General features: G+C 47.9%; 1 protein-coding gene across 7 annotated transcripts in view; it reads left to right on the top strand.

The window, feature by feature from the left end:
- The window catches only part of Fam53a (family with sequence similarity 53 member A), a 31,816-nt gene extending 12,513 nt beyond the window's left edge, over positions 1 to 19,303 (top strand). For 5 of the 7 annotated variants that reach the window (XM_036201522.1, XM_036201517.1, XM_036201519.1 and 2 more), the window contains 4 exons: positions 2,727 to 2,961; positions 8,563 to 8,617; positions 11,053 to 11,816; positions 18,782 to 19,303. In XM_036201522.1, the coding sequence (XP_036057415.1) occupies positions 2,884 to 2,961; positions 8,563 to 8,617; positions 11,053 to 11,816; positions 18,782 to 19,093 (1,209 nt within the window). In that variant the 5' untranslated portion in view covers positions 2,727 to 2,883 and the 3' untranslated portion in view covers positions 19,094 to 19,303. The remainder of the gene's footprint in view (positions 1 to 2,726; positions 2,962 to 8,562; positions 8,618 to 11,052; positions 11,817 to 18,781) is intronic. The other 2 variants (XM_036201521.1, XM_036201516.1) reach the window with 1 other exon arrangement.
- The last annotated feature ends 304 nt before the right edge of the window (positions 19,304 to 19,607 follow it).

Here is a 19,607-nt window from a genome sequence, read left to right as displayed (position 1 = left end):
ATGCCAGGCTCTAGGCTAGCCAGTGTGTGCTCTGTGTGGTGTTGGTGAAGTGGCCCTGTTCCTAATGCTTGCTACATGCTGACCTTGCCCTGTTCAGTTCCATGCTGGCTTTTGAGCCTCATTTCAAAGTCACAGAGGAAGTGCTAGTTGGCTTCTGTTAACAGTTTGTGTATATATTTTCAACAATGAAAAGTGGGTGTTTGATCTTGTTTGAGATCTTTCTAGTAGTGTTCATATGATTTTCTCATTCATTCTGTTCCCTTCTTCTGTTGACAGAGTTTAGGCTTGGGTACATCTTGTTTGCCAGCCTGAGCCCTACCTGGCTGTGATGGTACTTCCAGCAGGTGTGGACCTTGTGGCTCATACCCTCTGCTCTTGGGGCAAACACTCCCAAGGGTTGCTCTCCTTTGGAGTGCCTTATGTGGTAGAAGGAGGTGGCCTGTGCCCTCTGGTGCTTTGTTGGTTGTGGATACCTACTGCAGAGGCCCTGAAGTGGTGCTGGGCTAACTCAACTTCTAGGAGCTCTGCTCTCTTTTTTCCTTCATTCCCCTTTTGAGTAATATGCTTGTTCTGATCTCTCGTTGGACTGTGTCTTGTCAAGGCCCTGAGGGCAAGGCTGATTACCAGCTCTTCACCTTCATCCTTTGTTTTCTCTTTTTTTGCAGTGCTGTTTTTTTGTTTTGTTTTTTAACTTTTTTTTCTTTGACTCTTTGAGGGGCCTGCCAGCTTTTCTTAAACTATCTCTCAACCTTTTGACTCTGGGCTTTTACCTTTCTCTATTTCTCTCTCTCTTTCTTCATTGTTGTGTTGTGAAGCTGGGTGGCTGGCTCCTGAGTCCTTCTCTCTTCCTTTTCTTGTCCCTCCTTTCTCCTCTCAGATTTCTCCTTCTATTTATTCTCTCTGCCTGCCAGCCCCACCTATCCTTTCTCCTGCCTTGCTATTGGCCATTCAGCTCTTTATTAGATCATCAGGTGTTTTAGACAGGCACAGTAACACAGCTTCACAGAGTTAAACAAATGCAACATAAAAGAACGCAACACAAGCTAGGTAGCGGTGACACATGCCTTTAATCCCAGCACTCGGGAGGCAGAGGCAGGCGGATCTCTGTGAGTTCAAGGCCAGCCTGGTGGTCTACAGAGCGAGTTCCAGGAAAGGCGCAAAGCTATACAAAGAAACCCTGTCTCGAAAAACAAAAAACAAACAAACAAAAAACCAAAAAAAGAATACAACACATCTTTGCCTCATTAAAACAAATGTTCCACAGCATCAACAAATGTAATACATCTTAAAATAATATCGTACAACAGTGACAGAATCCAGGTCTTTTTGCACTCTAGGCAAGTGTTTGCCACTGAACTGCACCCAGCCCTGCTTGTTGATTATCCCATTTTGCCACGTTTCCCCGCCCTCTGTTTTGGCTACTTTTGCCTTCTGAGCTGGTAGCCCTTGGCTGACACACCTGCTCATATTCAGGTGTGAGACACTGAGAATTAGAGTTGTATGTGGGCAGTGGGGTGACAGCTGCAAAGGGTGCAGGGCCTCTTGCATGTTCTTAGCTGCTTATTCTGGGATCGAAAGCTAAGAGCCCATGACCACCCTTTTTCATCATTAACAGAGTTGTCCTGGTCCCTTGCTGAAGGCTGGACCTGGTCCAGAGCTCTGTGCTTGCCTCTGGCACCCCACCCTTCATCTTTTGTAAAGAGAACCCCAGCTTCAGGGGCTGGAGTTTCAGGGGCAGAGTGGTCAACTGTACGTGCTGACAGGTCTCTGTGGTATGGCCCGTAGCTTACTGCTGGTGTTCTCAGTGGATGTGGCCGCTGTTGTCTCTTCTTGTGCATTCATTGCCCTTTGGGGACAGAGCCTGCCATGGGCCTTCTTGCTGCTTTGGGAGAGGCCTTGGAGCTGGTTCTTTTTTAAAGACCCCTGTATTTTTATATTATGCTCATACTTTTTAAAATGTATTTTGGGGGGTTGGGGATTTAGCTCAGTGGTAGAGTGCTTGCCTAGCAAGCGCAAGGCCAGGGTTTGAGCTCAGCTCCAAAAAAAAAAAAATGTATTTTGGGGGGGTCCTTTTTTTTGTACAGTTTATTTATTATATGTACAGTGTTCTGCCTGTGTGTATGCCTGCAGGGCCAGAAGAGGGCGCCAGATCTCATTACAGATGGTTGGGAGCTACCATGTGGTTGCTGGGAATTAAACTTAGGACCTCTATGCTCTTAACCTCTGAGCCATCTCTCCAGCCCTGGAGGCTGGTCCTAATAAGGACTTCACCCTCTGGCCTTCATCTAGACCTGTGGTTCTCTACCTTCCTAATGCTGTGACCCTTTTAATACAGTTACTCCTGTTGTGGTTGCTCCCAACCATAAAGTTATTCTCTTTGCTATTTCATAGCTGTAATTTTGCTACTGTTATAAATCATAATGTAAATATCTGTGTTTTCTGATGGTCTTAGGCAACCCTGTGAAATGGTTGTTCAGCACTCCCCCTGCCACTCCCAAGGGGTTGTGACCCACAGATTGAAACCCACTAGATGTTATTAGAAGGTTACCAGAGGTTAAAAGATGTTATTGGAGGTTCTAGGAAGGAACATGCTTGGTTGTCTTGCAATCAGGAAGGTATTTGTCAGAGGGATGTTAGGAACATTTTGTGTATACAGGATGTTGTATATAACAGAAATATGGACTGAAGCATTCTACATATGGTCATGTGGAAATTTCTCTTTGCAGAGACATAGCCCTGAAGAATTCATGGAAATGGATCAGCATCATTAAGTCAGAGCTATAATCTTGTGTTTTAGCTCAGATCTGATGGCTTGAGACTGCTGATGTCCAGTGTTCTGGAAATCCAGTGCCCATAGATGTGGACCAAGGAAGAGCCCCGACCATGGTCACTCTTATCACAGAGAAGCTGCAGAACCAGAGTTTGGATGACCTTACCCGAAGGGCCCGTGAGGCTGGCCCGGTGAGTCAGCTTGGGGGTCAGAGGTGGGCACAGCCCACTGTGTGGAGACATAGACATGGAGACAGCACACTGTAGGGTGGAGGCAGAGCTGAGTGGGGGCATTGGACAGAAGCCAGTGTCTGTCATAATCATCACCACAAACCAAATCAACTTCTAATAATGCAAAGCTGATCTACACAGAATTCTGTGGCCTGCTTACCAAATCTGCCAGGGTAAGTGATCCTGTGGTCCTGCTGCCCCTTTCCAGGGATGTCTCAGATTTTATCAACACAGATTCATTCACCTGCTTTAGTTTGGTAGTTGGGCCTTTTTTTTTTTTTTTAAACCATGAAGCCATTTATTTATTTATTAATTCATAATTAATTTATTAGGTTTATTTATTTATTTTTTTGGTTTTTCGAGACAAGGTTTCTCTGTAGCTTTGGAGCCTGTCTTGGACTAGCTCTGTAGAGACCAGGCTGGCCTCGAACTCACAGAGATCCACCTGCCTCTGCCTCCCAAGTATTGGGTTAAAGGCGTGCGCTGCTGCCACCACCACCCATTGGGAGTTTTCTTTTTCTTTCCTTCTTTCCTTCCTTCTTTCCTTCCTTCCTTCTTTCTTTCTTTCTTTCTTTTTTTTTTTTAGATTTATTTATTTATTATGTATACAGCATGTATGACTGCAGGCCAGAAGAGGGCATCAGATCTCATTACAGATGGTTGTGAGCCACCATGTGGTTGCTGGGAATTGAACTCAGGACCTCTGGAAGAGCTGTCAGTGCTCTTAACCTCTGAGCCATCTCTCCAGCCCCACATTGGGAGTTTTCTAATAACAAAACTGAATATCAATTTTAAAAGTAAAATTTGAAATAATTAATTTTTTTTTTTCCCCAGAGCTGAGGACCGAACCCAGGGCCTTGTGCTTGCTAGGCAAGCACTCTACCACTGAGCTAAATCCCCAACCCCTGAAATAATTAAATTTTTAATAAAACTGAAAGTCATTAAGCATTCAGTGTCTCTGTTGCCATGACTGTGGTGCTAGTCTGTGTTGTTTGGGCTGCCTGCTTGAGTTCCGATGTGCTGGGTGGGGACAACTTGTGGTGGCCACAGTTGTGGCACTTGGGCCACCAGAATGATGCAGCTTTTGAAGCTCAAGAGCAGCAGAGCTAGAGGAGAATGCAAGGGACATGACGTAGTCTTGGGGCTCTGTTGGGGACCGAAGCTGACGTCTGCCACCATGGACTCTGTCATTATGGGCTCACAGTGTGTGCTTCATCCTGCACCCATGGTCCTCCTCTAAAGCCAGTGTCTTCTAGTCCTCCCCTGATTCAGCAGGGCTGGCTCCTCCCATCTCTGCTATCTAGGTTCATTTTATTTGGTCATTTGGGCTCCTTTTTTTTCCCAACTTAGATACCCTGAACCTGAGGCACACCCAATTTTTCTTACTTTGCCTTTTCACGCTTGGAGGATAGTGAATAGTCCAGCTGTTACAGAAAGACCTAGAAAAATGAGTGATTGTATCTGACTCATTGCTACCTCAAGGGAGGAGAGGCACAGATGGTTGTGACCATAGGTGGAGGATTGGTGAAGGCAGTGCCTCATGTATCACTGCCAGAGCAACAACGAGGATCTGGGGTGTGATTGGGGTGTACATTGAAGATGGCAGAAGTTTTTATTTTTAATTGGTATTAATAAAGATTTCTTTATTATGTGGACCACCATGTGGTTGCCGGGAATTCATCCAACTTAGGACCTCTGGAAGAGCAGCCGAGTGCTCTTAACCTCTGAGCTATCTCTCTCCCTGCCACCCCCTCCACCCCCCACTTTTTAAAAAAAGATTTGGAAATTTTTTGTTAGCAGGGAGACTGAAGGATTTGGGGGCAACAAGGAAGGAGCAATTGACAGGTAGTTGGGCCCAGCTGTCACATGTATTTGGGCTTAGGAGTATTTTCAGACATCAGGAGACATTGGTACCTGAATTTCACATGTGCATTTCAGTTCTGCACTGAGGCTTTAATACAGAGCTGGGAAAGTGTTTATTTGCCTCTAGAGAGGCAGGAGATCAGGAGCCAGTGTAACTGGAGGAAGTGGGCAGTGACTTTAGCAGGAAGTGCTTTCTGGCTGAGGGTAGCAGTGAAGATCATATACTAAGCTGGTTGGTTTTTGTCAACTTGACATCTTGGAAAAGGTCATCTTAATTGAGAAAATAAGAATATAGGCATTTTCTTGACTAGTGATTGATGGTGAGGGCACAGCTCAGTAGGGATAGCACCACCCCTGGGTTGTTGGTCCTGGATAGTATAAGAAAGCAGGCTGAACAAGCTGTGCAGAGCAAGCCAGTTAGCGGCATTCCTCCATGGCTTCTGCTTTAGTTTCTGCCTCTGGTTCATACCTTGATTGAATTCTTGCCTTGGCTTCTCTCAGTGGACGGTGACTAGGGATATGTAAGCCAAATAAACCCTTCCCTTCCCAAGTCATTTTTAGTCGTGCTTTATCACAGCAGTAGAAACCTAACTCAGACATATGCTTTGGTCCTGGGATTTGACTCTTAGGTGCCAAGGGCTTGAAGCAGAAGGGCTGTGATTCAGGTCAGGGCAGCAGTACCCTCTAGCTGTGGGAAGAGGATAATGAGGCCAGCGGAAGCAGAGAGGAAGGCCAACCAAGACCACCACCATTAGATTGGTAAAGGACAGATGTAGCAGAGCTAGAGTAAAAGGCTATAAAAGCTAGATGTCAGGGGAAGAGGCGAGAGGAAGGCGTGATGTGGCTGAGCGGGAAGCAGGAAGCATGGAAGGCTCATCATGGGTGGTTGGTGTCCTGTGTGTGTTCCCCAGCCAGGACACCAACCTGGGCAGGGCCAGGCTTGGATTGGCCCAGTGGGAGCCTGCTGTCTCAGCAAATCTGCTTTCTTGAGTATCTCTCCCAAGGAGGTTCAGAAGCTGCCATGTCTCAAGGCCCTTGGATGTGGCATGAGACAGAGGCTGGTTCCTACAAATGGACATGATCAGTACTCTGCTCTCTTGCATTAGACCCACTGTCCTGAGTGTCTGTACGTGTCCTTGGGCTGTTCACCTCTTTCTCTGTCCATCTCTCAAAGAGCCTTGTAGCTGCCTGCTGTGAAGTGTCTGGCTGTGCTGCACCAGTCCTTGAATGTCCACTCAATACATCTGGTTAGGTACAGGCCCAAAGCTCCTCAGCTACCCCAGTAATCATTTCTATTGGCTAAGAAAGGCTTGTCCTGCCTGGAGTCAATTGGGTTATTGTGGTGGGTGTATTCTTATGCACACTGGGGATGCAGGCCCAGGGAAGGTGGGCTAGGAAAACAGTAGGTACTTGCTCTGGGGAAGTGGTTGGACCTCAGCAGGAGAACTGTTGGCTAGGGGAGTGGCTATCAGCCTCGTGGAACGGGAAACTATTATGCTGGCCCAAGGCTGGAGGCATTTGTAGCTATTTGAAAGGTGTGGGCAGCCCACTAATTATGCACAGTGGCTAAGAGCTTCCACCATTTACAGTATCTGTAAAGTAGCTTTCTCTCTTTACATCTTAGCCTGAGGTGGTCCAGTGACCACAGTACCAGGCTGGTCATGTGTTCACCACCTCCATTCAGCTGTGCTTGGGGAAACATAATGCACTGTAGAGGAAGATCTGTCTGCCTGTAGACAGGCTACCTGTTGTTAAAGGGTACCTTTTCTGAGTCATAAACCCAAATTCAATCTTTCTTTCTTTCTTTCTTTCTTTCTTTCTTTCTTTCTTTCTTTCTTTCTTTCTTTCTTTCTTTCTTTCTTTCTTTCTCTCTTTCTCTCTCTCTCTCTCTCTCTCTCCCTCCCTCCCTCCCTCCCTCCCTCCCTCTCTTCCTTCCTTCCTTCCTCCCTCCCTCCCTCCCTCCCTCCCTCCCTCCCTCCCTTCCTTCCTTTATGTATGTTCTCCACGCCCCCCCCCCCCCTACAAAGTTTCTCTGTTTTGGTGCCTGTCCTGGATTTTGCTCTGTAGGTCAGGCTGGCCTCAAACTCACAGAGATCCGCCTTGCTCTGCCTACCTAGTACTGGGTGTGTGCCACCACCACCTGGCAACTTCTTTTATTTTTATTTGTTTTTCTTTTCTTTTTTCTTTCTTTTTCTTTTTCTTTCTTTTTTTTTTTTTTTTTTTTGAGAATGGAGTTTTACCTAGCCCACCTTGCTATATTGCCAAAATCCTGATCCTTCTTTTCCATCTTTATGAAATCCCAAGTGCTAGATTACAGGCATGTGACACTACACTTGTCTTGCTTATTGATTGGTTGATTGATTGAACAAGCTCTTGCTAAGTAGCTCAAACTGGCCTGGAACTTGGAGTATTCCACTTGCCTTGGCCTTCCTGAATGTTGGGCTTATAAATGTGTACCAAACACCTGGCTTTCTCTTTATCTGAAGCAACAGTAGTTCCCCAAGACTTCTGGTGCAGTTGCTCTAGCATTTCCTGCTAATCTCTGAGACTTCCAGTAGCTTATCATCTATCTGCCTTGTTGTGGGTCATCCTGGTGTCTGAACCCTTCTCAGGACAGGGACCATCAAGCTAAGGCATGGATCCTAGATTTGTACCATCATGAGCAGTAAAGGGTTCTTAGTTCTTGGCTCAGTCTTATTTATTTATTTATCTATCTATTTATTTATTTATTTATTTATTTATTCTTCAATTTTGTCTGTATGGGTGTTTTTTTGCACTTATTTTTTTGTATATTCCATGTATTAGTATTTAGCCTGAGTGTATGTACACCATGTCTGTACCTGGTGCTCAAGGAGGCCAGAAGATGGCATCAGATTCCCCTGGAATTAGAGTTACAGATGGTTGTGAGCTTCTGTGTGGGTGCTGGGAATTGAACTGGGGTCCTGAAAGAGCAGCCGATGCTGAGCTGTCTCTTAACTGCTGAACTGTTTCCAGCCTCTCAGGGTCTTTCTGAAGAGTAACTAGGTGGTGAGGTTTGAAAGACCATTAGCACACACCATCTAAAAGTAAAGGCCAGAACTTCAAAAGCAAGTATGAGGAAGTGTGTAGTGGTTCGAGACGATGTCGTTTGTTCAGCTACATCTCGTTAGGTTAAAACTTCCATTGGGCCAGTGAAATGCCTCAGTGAGTAAAGGTATTTGTTGCCAAACCTGATGACCTGAGTTTGGACCTGGAACCCATGTGGTGGAAGGAAAGAACTGACTCCCGTAGGTTACTTCTCATTTTAACATGTGCACTGTAGCACATGTACAACCTGCCCCTCTATACAGAGAATAAATGTTAAAAAAAACCAAAAAACCAAAAAAACAAAACTCTAGCCGGGCGGTGGTGGCGCACGCCTGTAATCCCAGCACTTGGGAGGCAGAGGCAGGTGGATCTCTGTGAGTTCGAGGCCAGCCTGGTCTACAGAGCTCCAGGACAGGCTCCAAAGCTACAGAGAAACCCTGTCTCGAAAAACAAAAACAAAAACAAACAAAAAAAAAACCAAAACTCAACCCTTTTATGAAGAAAAAGATATTTTCTAGAGGTCAGTGCTTTTTATTTTAAACACCAACAGAGGTGTAAGGGAGAGATAGCATTACTGCAGTGAACTCTGGAGTTTGCACATGAGTACTGAGACTTCTCTCTTGTCACTTTTAGTATTCTGCTGAGAAACTGAACAAAAGTGGCCATTTGTTCCCTTTGGAGATTGGCGGTAAGTGTCTCAGAAGCCCAGGTGGGGCTCTTTCTAGGGCTAAAGTAACTGATGATGGAGCAAGGTGGTGTTGGACCTTTGGCCAGGAGGGGATTTTGGAGTTGGACTGAGTCAGATATTTAGAACAAGATTTGGGGAGGCCTTTGTGTGACCTACATGTGGGACAGGAAGATCATGAGCCACCCTCCCCTACCCCCACCCCCACTCATGGTCTAGGAGTCAGAACTGGTCTCTGAGCAGGATGGGCCAGGGTCAAGGCTCAGCAAGGCCTCTCTTTGCTGCTGCTGGTGATGTGGGAGGAAGCTAGGGACTGCTTTCCCCTTTATGTGAGACACTTTGTGGTTTCCTTCAGCAATCGGGAGGATAATCAGGTGGTATATGGTTCTGGCTGCCATTCTGCTGTGGTACACTGGCTGAACAAGTTCTCCTGGACCTGCCTAGGCTTGCCTTCACTTCCTGACACTTTGCCCTTTAGTGCTTCAAGAGGATAGTGGTCCCTAAGTGTGGAGCACACTTCTGATAAATCCAAGCAAAGACCCTGGGATTAGAATCACCCTATGTTGGTCTTGACAGTGGGAACAGCTTACATGGTAGAACCATGTCAGATTCACCTTGCTGATTACACAGGTAGAGGGATTGATTTGCTTTTTCATGAAAAGTTGGAGGATGTGACGTCTCCATTCCCCCATCTCACCTGGCCTGTGTCTTCACTCCCACTTGATTTTGGCTCCTCCAGTCCATCTTGCCTGTGGGGCCATGTTAACTACCTCAGTCCCTGCTCTGAGTTTCTGAGGGCTTCTTATGCACTCCTTTCTTCCCTTTTCCCCTCAGCCCCCTCTCTTGCTTCTTTGCTGTCTCAGGTCAACCCAGGGCCCTTGATGTATCTTTCCCTAGAGGTGACCCTGGCTGTTTTTCCTATTGGTCTCTGTGGCCTCTACTCCAATGTCTTTTAGCTTGACAGTGGTTAGAAGAAGCAGGGAAAGGCTGAGTGACCTATTGGATACCCTCCCATTAAGAGTGTCCAGAGCATCCTCTGGTCAGGTCATTGGATATTTGGGCTTCACAGCTGTGTTGACTCTATATGAAGATGCCCACATACCTGACTTTGCACTTCTCTGTGTGAGGGCTGGAGCAGGTTTCTGCCCTTTGCAGCCAACAAGAGGAATAGGACCTAGGGCCATGGTAGCTCTTAGAGGCTCATGGAGAGTCTGGGTGCCAGGTTGTACTGAGTGCTTGAGTTTACCAGAGGAGAGCTAGACTGGTCTGGGCACGTGTATGGAGAGCTGCCATGTGGGCATATCCCTGACTGAGTCTTGTGAGCTACAGTCTGGGCTCAGGTGTCTTAAGGACTCCTGAATCTTCCTCAGGGGGTTTGATGTTGCATTTAAGCCATGATGTCTTAGGTACATGGTGTTACAGGATGACCAGCCCCCAAGGGGCCATTGCCAGCACCCTGCTTTAGGGCTGAAGAAATGGAGGCTTGAGGATGTTGGGTGGGGGCTCCTGTACAATGTTCAGCAGGCAGATGTCCAGGCCAAGTCTTATTTTGTTTGAGACAGGGTTTCACTGTATATCTCAGACACAAAGTAAAACTCAAATGCTCATCAATCCTGCCTTTGCCTCACAAATATTGGGATCACAAAAATGAACCACTATACCCAGCTTCAGCCAAAGCCTCTATCTGTAAGATTTGAGACTGGCTGTCCGCTTTGGCCATTAAGAAATGTAGCAATTTGCCAGGCGGTGGTGGCACCCGCCTTTAATTCCAGCACTCTGGAGGCAAAGCCAGGAGGATCTCTGTGAGTTTGAGGCCAGCCTGTTCTACAGAGCCAGTTCCAGGATATGTTTCAAAGCTACACAGAGAAACCCTGTCTCCAAAACAAAACAAAACAAAAAGAAACAAACAAAAAAGAGAAATGTGACAATTTCTAAGAAGTAGCTTTGTCTGGCTCCTGTCTGACAAAGGTTCACCTTTAGAGGCTAGCCAGGGACAGGAGTGAAGCATTTTTATGACGCAATATATTAGTGAAATGGAGGTAAGATCGGAATCAGGTTATTTTCAGGAAACACAGGTGGAGAGACAACTCCTTAAGACCAGGTGAAGCCAGGCATGGTGGTGCACACCTTTAATCTCAGGAGGCAGAGGCAGGTGGATCTGTGACTTCAGGATCAGCCTGGTCTACAGAGTGAGTTTTAGTACAACCAGGGCTATAGAGAGAGACTCTGTCTCAAAAAAAAAAAAAACAAACAAACAAAAAAACAAAGACCAGGTGAAACATGGTGATTTAAATGCCAGTGGCCACTGAAGATCAGGTAGTAGCAACCATGTAAACAGAGATGTTTTTGTTCAGATGTGTCCATGAGCCTGGGAGAGGTTCAACAGTGTGGCTTCCTATTGCTCACCTGTTTCTTCCCACAACTTTGTGTTTCCTTAGTGGACAAAAGTCCCTGGAAGGCCTTACATGGAGGATGGCCCATTGGAAGCCAGGCGGCCTCAGGCCCCTTCCCATTGGGCCCACTTGGTGTGTCTCACGCCGAAGGTCTCAAATGGCAGCTGGCATCTCCAGGGCCTATGGAAATGGGCAGCTTCTTGGACTTCCGTGAGAGCACAGGGCCACCAGCAGCACCACCGACCAAACGACACTGCCGGTCGCTGTCAGAACCAGAGGAGCTGGCTCGATGCCGCTCCCCATGGCGCCCTGGTAACTCCAGGGTTTGGACTCCCATCTCTAAGAGGAGATGCAACAGTGGTGGGAGTGCCACACTGCAGAGCTGCGGTGGCCCTGGGAACCCTACCCTGCAGGCAAGTCTAGGCCCAGGCCTACCCAGGAGTCCTGTATCACCTGCTGGCCCTACCTCACCGCTGACACCCCGGCCAGCTTCAGCCAGCAGTGGCTTTGTGGATGGCAGTGAGGGCAATACAAGCTCAGGTCCACCTTGGCTTTCTGCAGGACCCTGTCCGTTTTCCTCCAGGCGCCGACTGTCTCTCTCACAAGAGCACCTTGTAGATGCAAGCACTTGCCTGCCTTCAGCCAGCAGCACCCCCACATCCACACCTGAGCTAGGTCGACACCATGGCCTGCTCCGGTGCCGGTCACAGCCTTGTGTATTGGATGGGAGGAGGGTCCGGCGCAAGCGGAGACGGGAGGAGGATGCCAGGTGGACACGCCCATCCTTGGACTTTCTGAAAATGACACGGGTGAGGCTACATTTTTGTTCTGGGTTGCTTAGGAAGCCTATGCTTTGCCTTGTGTTGGTCTTGGGTAAGGGTGGTTATGGCCAGCAGTCCTCTAATCTTTCTTGACTACTTTCTTCTGAACCAAGATGCCGTGTAAGGCCAGCTTGTCAGGGAACATGGCATAGCTTGGTTGGTAGGGGGCTGGCCTATCCCAGCTGACCCCCAAAACTTCAGTCATACTCCACAGGCAGAGCCCCACATCTAGACCTTGGACCCTGGGCTCTCAGGAAGCAAGGAGGGGCAGAGTGTGGATTTTCAACTAAGCTGTTGTATTTGGTGCATCCTCATCTCTTGGGGACCCTAACTACATTTTGAGGGTGGCAGTTACTTAGAAAGTGAGAAGCCACTGGGTGGTGGTGGCGTATGCTTGTAATCCCAGCTCTCGGGAGGCAGTGGCAGGAGGATCTCCATGAGTTTGAGGCCCTGGTCTACAGGGCTAGTTCCAGGACAGCCATGGCAGATACATAGAGAAACCCTGTCTTAAGAAACTTTAAAAAAAAAAAAAAAAAGGAAAAAAAAGTGTATATATGAAGTATTTTATATTAAAAAAAAAAAAGTGAGAAGCCTTTTTTGGAAGTTGAGGCAGAGCTTGGTACCACCGAAGGCCTAGACCCTTGGCTTGTGATGGCTACAGGAGCCAGAGCTGCTGGCTTGGGCTGTGCCTCATTCAGAGACCAGCAGGTACCTAGATGTGCTGTGCTCTCACATCCTGGGGGAGTGTTTTGTTTTGTTTTGAGACAGGGTTTCTCTGTGTAGCCCTGGCCGTCCTGGAACTCACTCTATAGACCGAGCTGGCCTTGAACTCAGAGATTCACCTGCCTCTTCTGCCTCCTGAGTTCTGAAATTAAAGGTGTGTACCACCACCACCCAGCAGAGTGTTTGGTTTTGAGGGAGGATTTTAGTGGGTGCAGTAGACCACTGCCTGCTGTCACGTGATCCCAGAGAGGTGCCCACTGCTGGCAATGAGGAGAAGGAGAAGAGAACAGTGAGGATGGGCTCTCACTGTGGCTAGGAGGGCATGTCTACTTGGATGCATCTGGGGTTTGGGTAGGGTTTTGTGCCTCTCTTCTCTTGGTGACTGGCAGTTCCCAACTGCCCCATTATCCATACCTGTCCCAGGGCTTCAGGTCTGATTTGCCTCCTGTAGGCACGCTGTGAGTGAATGTCAAACTCTGGGTGTTATGGGTGGTGCCAGGGCTGTCCTGAAAGGAGCTGCTTTAGTGTGTCTGTTGAGTCCATACTGGGACAGTGCAGATAGGACAGACTGCCACTGGGTTTAGGAGAAGCCTGTCTGACAGTCCATCTTGAGGAGGTAGCTTAGTTCCTGTTGATGCCTATTTTACATTCTGCTGATGTGACTGTGGACTCTGTCTGACAGTCAGATTTTCCAGAAGCTGGTGACTCTGAGGGCTGAAAGCCCAGTCTCCCTGGTGTGACTGTAGAGGGCTGATAGGAAGCATTGGTGCCTTTAGTGTGATGTTGGCTGGTGGATAGCTGGCAAAAAGTTCTGGGTACCCAAGAATCCCCTGCTAGCCAGTGCTCTGGATGTGGTATGTGGCATCACCATGTGTATGCCAGGAGGACAGTGGCATAGAATGAGTATGCCAGCAGAGGAGTCCTTGGCTTGGTACCTTTTAGGGAAGAGGTTAGCTTATAACAAAGATAGACTGATAACCAAGGGATAATCCTGCTCTGGAGATGCTGTGAACACTCGGGGCTCCACAGGAGGTAAGAAAGGTAAATCTGTCCAGGGCAGTGCTGGTGCTAGGACATTATAGATGAGCTCATTGTGGAGGTGGGGTGTCTTATGGGCCCCACCTCATCCTGCTCCACTGTTCAGTCCTCCTGAGCAGTGGTTCCCTCCTCCTTCCCTACCCCAGTTGTCTGCTTAAGGATTCAGATGCCCCCTGTTCCTGGTGTGAACCCTATTCTAGTCAGCCTCCACTTAGTCCCCACATCCCATTGTGACTTAAACTCGAAGGCCAGCATCACCGTATAGTTAGCTGTTGCTGGGTAGCAGCAGGTGAGCCCAGTTCAGCTGGAGGCATCTGAGCTGTGCTGTCTCACCGTACCTTCAGGTCATAGGACAGGAAGCTGAGCAGGAAGGTCCTGAGTGTTGAGCAGGCACTGGCTAGAACACCTGGAATTGTGTAGACAGATGGTGTTGTAGGGACAGGGTGAGTAGTCTAGGAGGCCAGGTGAGAATAGCACTGTGGCTTTTGTATATGTTTTTACTTTGATTTGTGTGCATATTTATGTGTGGGTGTGTGTGTTCATGTGTGCAGTAATCTAGAGTTCAACCTTGGATGGTGTCCTCAGGCATGTCACCCACTTTTATTTTTTAATTTATTAATTCTTTTATTTTTGAGATTATAATTACATCATTTCCCTGTTTCCTTTCCTCCCTTCAAACCCTTCCATGTACCCCTCCTTGCTCTCCTTCACATTCATGGCCTCTTTTTTTCATTAATTTTTGTTATATGCACATCTGTATATTCATACATATTCCTGTAGTTCTCTGTGTAGGGTTGAGGCCTGTGGTCTTTTCTCTGGTCCACTTTGGCTTGTCTGTTCTTATTTAGCTCGTGTTTAGGCAGTCATGTTGGTGAGACTATGCCTTCTGACATTAGTAGGAAACACAGTCTCACAGCAAACTCTGTGGCCCTCTGGCTCTTAGAAGCTTTCTGCTCCCTCTTCTACAATGTTCCCTGAGCCTTAGGTGAGAGCGTTGTTTTGTAAATGTGTCCATCGGGGCTGGGCTCCATGACTCAGTATTTTTGATTGGTGTGGTTCTTCCTCTGTTGCAGAGAGATTTCTTTGATGAGGGTGAGGACTACACTTACCTGTAGGTAGAAGGGCAAATATGCAAATACTTATGATACACTTAGGGATTAAGCTAGTTTAGTAACCACTTTTTTTAAAAAATTGAAAGGAAGCTTCTCTGTGGGACATGGGCTTCACCAATTTGGCTAGACCAAGTGACCAGGGGCCCAGGGACCTTCTTGTCTCTGTGACCCCAGTATTGGGATTAAAAGCATGTTGCATCATACCTGGCTAGAAAAAAATTAAAGTCTTTGTGAGGGAGGCCCTTCAAAAAAGAATGCGTGGGGGCTGGGGAGATGTCTCAGTCAGTAAAATGTTTACCACACAAGCATGAGGACCTGAATCTGACCTCCAGTCCTGCTCCATCATCTTCCCTGCAGAGGCCAGCTAGCTTCCTTGAGGTCTGTGGGGTGTGGGTAGAGCCCCAGGCTTGCCTTTTCCCCAGTCCGTGGTGGGGCATTATGGATCACTATGTCCAGAATGATCAGTTGCCCTGTGTACCTAGTTCGGAGTACCACCCTTTCATCCCCTTCAGGCCATTCTTCCATACACTTCCTGGGACCTTGACCAACTTGTGTTTCTGCTGGACTGACATTTGCCTGCTGACTGGGCATCCACTTCTGGGGATGATCCTTTGAGTTTCCTCTCGCGGTCTGTAGACTCTTCCATCCTGACTTCATGACCAGGACACCTTACTATTTCTTTTCTTCAGTGGGCTGAGGCACTGGGGCTTCTCCGAGCCCCTCATACCCATTCCTGTCTCCTTGGTGGTTCTCCGCCAGTCCAGTGATTCTTGTTTTGAAGGGCTAGGGGTATCTTACCTCTGTGGACATTCTGCACCTTGTTGAGAGAGGGTGAAATTTTTTCTGGCTTCTGTCCCTACAGCTTGCTTCCACCCATGTTTACTCTGGTCTGTCTTCAGGTGAGATGTTTTCTCTGGTTTGCTCCTGTTTGAGTTATGGGTCTGAGCACACCTCAGCTTTGAGTTTTATGGAGTAGACTGGTGTTGGGACTCCTGTGTTTCTGGCTATTTCTTTAGAGACTGAGTCTCTGGAAAGAATGGCACCCTCCTGGAGGCCTGGAGCTCTGCATTTGGGGCACAGGAGTGTACTCAATCCCCCTTTCCCCACTGTTCCTAAAACCCTTATCCACTTTTGAAATTAACTCTTTCCTGAGCATAGACCTCTCTTCTTGAGTAGAGCTGGGGGCAGGCACTGCATGGTGGTAAGAGGGACTCCCTATGACATATATGGGACATGCACATGCGTGCATGTGTGCTCTGGCTATCTTTTATCTGCCAAGGCATGGATGTTCAGTATTCCTCAGGCCTCTGTAACTTGGAACAGGCTGATGTTTCCCTCCCTGACACCTGAGGGAGGCTCTCCTGGATGTGTACACCCTCCTGGATGTGTACACTCTCCTGATGTGTACACCCTCCTGATGTGTACACCCTCCTGGATGTGTACACCCTCCGGATGTGCATGAATGTCTGTTGATGGTTGTACTGGGGTCTTGGCCTGGCACAGACACACAGAGCTAGGCTCTAGGTGTCTCTTACTCTATCTGGCTTCGACTCCGGCTTTCCCTTGGTCTGTACAGCAGTTTTACTGGCAGGAAGTGGAGCTTGTGAACACAGATTTAGGCGTCTTTACCTGCCATGTGACTTCCTCAGCATGTGGTCAGTGCTGGTGGAAAGGCAAACCCTCGGATGCTTGTGGAAGCATGGCAGCATGGTTGTAGGAGAGTGTGTGTTCCTAGAATCCCCCTGGCTTCACCGTGACTGAGGAGGTTTGCTACGGTAACTGGATACTACAGAAAATGTCAGTTTCACTCAACTTAGAAGATGGCTGGCATGTATAGCACCCTGGTCTTTATTTTTTAACAGTCTTGTTGGTTTGTTTACCTGGATGCAGATCATCATTGAGTGGCAATAGGTTCTGGGTCCTCCCTTGGGGACATCCTTTGGGGATGGTGCCAGTTCAAGTCAGCAGAGGTGTAGGCTGTGACCTCTGTCTGTATTCTAGGTGGTTTGTGTCAGGTTCTTTGTTGAGTGGCAGTTATTTCTCTGTGAATAGAGGAGTCGTCAGAGGCTGCTGCTCCCTGCTGAGCTGACTTAGAGGACAATGGGGCTCAGCAGGGTTTTCTCACACATCTGTTAGACTACTGTGTAAATCCTAGGCGCAGGCTTTTGACTGCAGACCCAAGTATGTCTCTTGTCAGGACAGGAGATCTGCCTGCTGCTACGTGCCCAGGGCCACTTGGATATTGCCACTGTCTAGCAGGGCCACAGGAAACAAGCTGACACAGCATCCTCCAGTTGGTACAATGACATGGATAGTCAAATACATCTTGATTTGAGTAAAAAATATATTATGTCTTTTCATTTTTGTGACCAGAACCTAGCTGCTTATATCTTTTGAGGATTTGCTCTTTAGAATATTACTTCTCAAATTGGTTTACTGTTTTTCGAGACAGGGTCTCTCTGTTTATCTTCCCATTTAGCCTAGAAATTGAGATCCTCCTGCCCTCCAGCTCCTGAGTACTAGGATGACAGCTGTGTACATAGTCAAGGGCCATATGCCCAGCAGGGAGTCACTTTTTATAGCTGAACAATAAAAACAAAAGAGACTGCAGCTTGTCTTGTGGAGACAACTAATTCCCATAAAAGCACTGCTCTGAGAAAGGAGCTCTGTTCTGCCTTAGGGCTTATGTGTTTATGTCTGTTTGTGATGAGACTGTTTCTAGGGATGTTCTAGTCAAAAAAAATAGATTTTTGCTAAGAGTGGTAGCACATGCCTGAAACCCCAGCATTCAGAAGGAGGATCACTCTCAGCTACATAGCAAGTTGAAGCCACCCTGGGTTACTTTGTTTCTCTCTGTGTGTCTCTCTGTCTCTATCTCTGTGTCTCTCTGTCTCATTCAAGAGGCATTTTAGGAAGGTTATTTCTTTTGTTTTGTAGCACCAATTAGCTAGTGTTCTGACGACCAGCCTGGCTTCATGGCCTGGGTCCTGCTATCTGTGTCACTGTCCTGGTACCCACATATCTTTTAGAGTCTTCAGCCATGTGCTGGCACCTGTCAGAGGCCAGTTTAAAGGAGCCTGGTGGAGATTGCAGGGAGCACATAGACAGGGCGCGTGAAAGGGCCTGGGCCCTCCTGGAAGGGGAACACTGGTCCCCAGGGAAGTGGCAGGGAGCACAACGAGGCCTAGCCATGTCAAAGGCAGTAGGTATGGTGTGGCCCTATTTGCATCTGAGGACTTCTAAGAGGCATGTGCAGCAGTCTAAGAAGCCCTCTGAGTAGGCAAGGACTATTGGAATTGGGAGAGAACTCTGTTTGGAGCAGAGACTGGTAGTTGAATTCACAGAGCACATGCAGACAGCATAGCCTCTCAGCTGGCCCTTACGGCTCTGTGCCCTAGGTATGCCTTGGGTAGTATATGCTGGAGGCAGCCTAAGATGCTGGCAGGGCTCAGTGTGCATGCCTGGAAAAGGATAGTCAGAGGCCCCTTCTGTGTGTATGTGTGTTTTTGTCTTAGATGTTTTAGGATGATAAAGCTCAAATACATGTTGCGTTTGAGGAAGGTCAACCATTAGAAGACGAGGAAGGAAAGTGAGAAGCAGGGTTGAGGCAGTTAAGATTTGAGAATGAATCATGGGTGTGGGGGGGTCTGATGAGTTCCACTGGCTGATCTTGCCTGAGGTCTCTTGGGAACAACTGGGTGTTGTTGGAGATGGGGTACATGGGGATCTTCCTGGATAGTCTGTCTACTGAAAGCAAGACAGGCTCTGGGATGCAGCCCTCTCTGAGGTCTCTGGTGTCTAGGGCTTCCCAGGTATTAGGCACTCACAAACCTGGTTTTGGTCTGGGTGGGTCCATGCTGGGCTTCCCAGTACCAGCCTAGTAGGCACTATAGGAACTCTGTGGCCCTGCTTTCTGATGAGGCCAGGGATGGGATGAGCAGGAAGCAGCCCAAGGTAACTTGTGCTTGGTGACTGTTTGGGATAAGCTAGACCCTGAGCACACAGTGCCCTCATAGGCAGGCAGAATGTTGTCTTGCACACCTATCAGAAATGCCTTCAGCTCTGTCTTTTCTATTTCAGACTTTAAAGAACTCCAAGAGCCTTTGCTCCCTGGACTATGAAGATGATGAGGATGACACCCAGGCGAAGACTGTTGTGTCCTCCCCATGTACCTCACAGGGCCTTGTGGGCATCATCACACCTGGCTCTAGCCCAAGGATTCCCAGGCCTGGCCCTACCAGTCCCAGTGCCTGGGCTTCGGGGGAGCCAGAGGCCAGTACAGGAGAGGGTGGGAGCAGTGGGGAACCCAGTGACTGGGACAGTGCAGAAGAGGAGGGCATCTTCCCACTGGACCACAATGACCTGGATCTGGAGCAGATTGAGAACAACTGACTTTGGGCTGAGCAGTGGTAGCTGACTGTCACCTTGGTGCCTGACCAGTGGAAATAACTTGTGTGTTATTTTGAAAATTGAGGCGTAATTTTGATTCAGTTTTTCGTAAAGAAGTATTTTGCATTTTTATGGCTTCTACAGTTTGGGAGAGCTTCTCTATTTTGAAATGGGTTTTCAGAGGGCATTCTATTAAACATGGTTCTGCCTGGATTCTGGCCAGTTCTGCTCTTTCTGTCAGAAGTCTGCTGTGAGAAGAGTGTGATTTGCTTGACAACCTTGGGCTGATGGTTGTAGGCTCCCTGTGGAGAGATTGCGGCCTGGAGTGCTTGGGGTGTTCTGCACCCTTGGTTGGCCCTTGGCATCTGCGGTTGGCCATCCGCTGTCTTGGGCCACCTGATTTTCTGGCAGTGGTAAGGTATTGGCTGGGCTGATCTGTGAGATCCCACTGCTGAGTCCTAAGTCTGCTTTTCTGTAGCCCAGTGGCTTTGGGCTTCTGGGATGTGAAGTGGCCAAT

This window comes from Onychomys torridus, chromosome 10 (genome assembly GCF_903995425.1).
Source record: "Onychomys torridus chromosome 10, mOncTor1.1, whole genome shotgun sequence".
NCBI lineage: Eukaryota > Metazoa > Chordata > Mammalia > Rodentia > Cricetidae > Onychomys > Onychomys torridus.
This window is presented reverse-complemented; position numbering and strand designations above follow the sequence as displayed.